Source organism: Camelina sativa, chromosome 12, assembly GCF_000633955.1.
Source record: "Camelina sativa cultivar DH55 chromosome 12, Cs, whole genome shotgun sequence".
Classification (NCBI taxonomy): Eukaryota; Viridiplantae; Streptophyta; class Magnoliopsida; order Brassicales; family Brassicaceae; genus Camelina; species Camelina sativa.
This window is the reverse complement of record NC_025696.1, coordinates 1,715,619-1,719,743: the sequence shown is the minus strand read 5'-3', so window position 1 is coordinate 1,719,743 and position 4,125 is coordinate 1,715,619. Positions and strand designations below refer to the sequence as shown.

The 4,125-nt window shown below is 26.0% G+C and overlaps 1 protein-coding gene across 1 annotated transcript; it reads left to right on the top strand.

The window, feature by feature from the left end:
- LOC104729492 (acyl-protein thioesterase 1-like) lies at positions 2,486-3,670 on the top strand. Its single transcript, XM_019233456.1, has 7 exons — positions 2,486-2,516; positions 2,626-2,695; positions 2,800-2,904; positions 3,000-3,132; positions 3,225-3,304; positions 3,406-3,496; positions 3,598-3,670. The coding sequence occupies exons 3-7, from the start codon at positions 2,829-2,831 to the stop codon at positions 3,668-3,670; spliced, it is 453 nt and encodes a 150-aa protein (XP_019089001.1). The 5' UTR covers positions 2,486-2,516; positions 2,626-2,695; positions 2,800-2,828.

Sequence of the window (4,125 nt, the reverse complement as noted above, 5' to 3'; positions counted from 1 at the left end):
CCAAATGACAACTTCTTAGAGCTTGTCAAAAGAAAACCTTACTAAAATGTCAAGATATGTCAAAAAATACATTACTAAAATGTCAAGATAATTCAAAAAGGACATTGCTAACATGTCAAGATATTTTTTTTGGATATTTTGTATGTATATAATTTTGAGAGGAATGAGATTAAGAAAACTTTACTTTATTATAGAAAAAAAAAATACACTAAGATAATGTTAGTTGAATAAAAAAAAACTATAGAATTTAGAAATTTATGTGAAGTTTGAGATATAAGGGTTATTGAGATGTGTGTATTTTTTATAAGGAAAATTATAGTAAGAAACCTATTATAAATTCATTATTTAATTAGGTAGTTAATGCACTAATCCTTATATCAATTTATATTTATAAGGAGTTACATAAGCTATATGAGAGTTACAACAATGTAATAAACACATATGAATATAATTGTTATTAGTCATTTATTACAATATTAATAGTACTATGGAAGTTAGAAAAGTGTCAGCATATAACATAAGTAAATAATTTCAATAAAATGAAATTTAGTACCTTAAAGATGTATATGATTATTAATATGAGAGTTACAATATATGTGATAGAATTTGAAATTTAGTAAAATACATGAGAAGGTTCACCAAAAATACATTTATTAGTTGTTTTAAGTTTATTTATTTTTAGTTAATATAATTACAATTATATGATAGGAATCTCAATGTAATCTAATTTTTATGAAAGTTACAAAATATGTGATAGAATATGAAATTTAATTAAAAAAAATGTGAGAAAGTTCATAAATACTTACATTTATTAGTTTTCAAATATAAATTGTTAATGTAACTAAATAGATCTGATAGGAATTTCAAGCAAAACAAATAATATATTTATTATAATAAAGAAATAAAGGAAAAATAAAATAAAAAAGAAAATCATTATTTTGGACAATATGCTACACAAATTAAAAAAAAAGTGGAACATCTTATAATGTATAATACCAATTATATTTTGTCTTAAATATAAATAAAATATTGTATGTCATATAAAGTTAATTGAAAAAAATACACTAAAATTATTAAAGAGAAAATGACACACATTGCAAGAAGAGATTGCCAAATGGAAACTTCTTAAAGAAAAAGAAAATTCATTATTTTGGACTATATACTACACAAATTAAAGAATAAATTAAACATCTTATAAAATATAATATCAAATTATATTTTGTTTTAAATATAAATATAAATAAGATAATATATGTCATATAAAGTTAATTAAAAAGAATATACTAAAAATATTAAAGAGAAGATAACACATATTGCAAGAAAAGAGTGCTAAATGGCAACTTCTTAGATCTTGTTAAAAGAGAACCTGACTTTATTATATAAAATATTCTAGATCTGCTATCATAATAAGATGATCTTTCAATAAATACTATTTTTTCATTCACCCAACTTTTAATGATAAGACTTTATATCTTAACACTCCTATGATTATAAATACACAATACATTCCTCTTTAAATCTCCATCTCTAGCTATTGCAATCTAAAAGTTTTTGAAAGAAAGTGATTATTTGATCAAAAATATGGATTTTAGTATGTTTTTCCTTCTTTATTAATTGTTCATAATTTGTTTTGTAGTTACATCTCTGTTTGGAATTGATATATTAAACTTTTACAATATATACAGGTAGTGGTATTGCATGTGGAGACACTGAAATTGTATGGCCAACAGAAGATCACAAGGCCACTATAGTCTGGCTTCACGACTTCGGGCAGAATTGCAAAGAGTAACAGAATCACATGCTTTACTTTTTTTTTTTTTTTTTNATCGTTTTGAGGGTATAAATCTGCGTAACGATCCCACAATCCATATTGCCTAAATCTGCAGAAGTAAAAAAAAAAACATTAATGAATTAATGCGTGTGCTAATTATAGATAGGATTGTCAAAATGGGTTAAATAAGTGAAAAAGAGTAACAGAACAAAACCAGCATGAAGTCCGCCAAGAATTAATACGACAGGAACAAAAAAAATAATTGAAAATTCCTACTTATATAATATATATGTAAAACTATTATTCTACCAATATATATATATATATATATGATTTTTTTTTTTCAAGTATCTAAGTCACTTATTTCGTTATAACAAAAGTTTTAAACCAGTGACATTTTCTATTAATAGAGTGATTTATAAACATTTCTGAAAAGTATTTTTAAAAGTTGCCTTTGACATGTTCTACAAATATTATGATTTGATTTGAAGTGTTATTTGTATATAACTTTTTTTTTCTTTTTAGTATTAAAATATTAGTGACCTGACAAGAATAATTAATAATTTTTCCCTGTCGTATAATGTCACATAAATTTGATTTGTTATGTTCTCACTTCGCTAAAGTTATATATACATAAAATCGTGTTCTTCTCTGTACTTGAAGTGTATCTCTGATCACTCTATATATGTCTATTTTTTCTGCATGCAGCTCAGCTGAATTTGTACGTCAATTGAATCTTCCAAATGTATGGATCTGTGCAGATGTTAAATTTTGCTATATATCTATTTTTTACTTTTAATCGAATAGAAACAAAATTGAAGTTTCTAATTAGAATTTATGATTTTTATACATAGGTAAAATGGATTTGTCCGACTGCTCCAATACGTCCCATTACTTCCTTGGGTGGAACACAAACTACTGCTTGTAAGATATATTACTTGGCTTTAAACTTCAGAAAGATACTAGTATTAATAAATATCTTTTAAATTCTAAATTAAAAACCAATAATATTGTATATAAAATTTTAGGGGCCGATGTCAGCGGAGATTTTGAGAACATGGAAGAAGATATGGTTTCTTTCAATTCAGTTTCTTTGTTTGTTGTTAACCTTCTATATCATGAACCAAACAATGGTAACCCATAATCATCAACATTCAACACATAACATAGTTTTATAGTATGCATCAAATTTTTATATCAAATCTATTAATCCAATTGGTTTTGATAGTCACGATAGGACTAGGAGGTATCGGTTTGGGTGCAGCGGTAGCTCTCTACTATGCGTCTTCTTATACCACAGGAGTGGTAAACATAAACCTACAATTTATTATTGGAATCAACGGCTGGCTTCCCGCTTGGAGGTAGGCTCGTTTTAAACCGTAATGTCACTATTTGTAAGAAAACTTAAGTTACACAATTTTAGACGTGGTATAAACCTAAATCAATCTTGCAGAAACTTAGAGAGTATAACAAATCATTATGGGTCCACAAGTTTTGCTCCATCGCTACCAATCTTACTTACACATGGAAATTGTATGTGTATATTGTCATCTACAGATCTACATTACAATTTAGATATCAATCGCGAGAGGATGCTGATTCTTCTTAATTTTTTTTTTCTGTGTGTGTCACAGCTGATAATATAGTTCCCTTCCAAGTTGGAAACAGAAGTGCTGAAATTCTTCGCATGGCTGGATTTCCAGTTATTTTTATAGAAAACGAAGGGTCTCTAATTAAACATGAAACTAACTTCACTTTTTATTTGATTTAATTTACTACTTGACCTTATTTTACTGAATCTAATTTTAGGGTTATGCCTTGTGCAGGGATCATTATCCAATCATTCCCCAAGTAATCGATGATGTCCGCTCATGGCTCACAACATATTTCCCAGTCTAAGGTCAATAATGCTCACCACTGCGTAGAGAAAGGAATTGGAGAACAAAACTATTATATAATATACTACATTCATTTTTAAATTCTCATTTGTTTTCAAAATCAATAATATATATGAATATTATAATATTATATTATATTAACTACATTTATACAAAACTAATTACTTTATAAGATCTAAGTTATATAATTACCTTGACATGCAATTTTGATGAGATGTCAATTTACCTAAAAAAAGGTTTTCTTTTCTTTTATTCATACGATGTTCTATAGATTATTGGATTGTGTTCCACCCAAATATGTTGTTTTGGTTTTTTACGCTTTAATTTGATATTGTAGACCAATCAAACAAATATTTTTTTGGGTCAACCTGAAACAAATAGTAAGTGAACAAAATATTATTAAAGTAAGAAGAACTTCAATTCATATTTTTAAAAATATTATAATTTTAAAATATT

Excerpts from the sequence above, each read along its gene's own strand:
- LOC104729492 (XM_019233456.1), top strand. The coding sequence starts at position 2,829 with ATGGAAGAAGATATGGTTTCTTTCAATTCAGTTTCTTTGTTTGTTGTT. Across the intron at positions 2,905-2,999 it reads ATATCATGAACCAAACAATG|TCACGATAGGACTAGGAGGT; the intron begins GTAACCCATAAT and ends TGGTTTTGATAG. Across the intron at positions 3,497-3,597 it reads ATTTTTATAGAAAACGAAGG|GGATCATTATCCAATCATTC; the intron begins GTCTCTAATTAA and ends TGCCTTGTGCAG.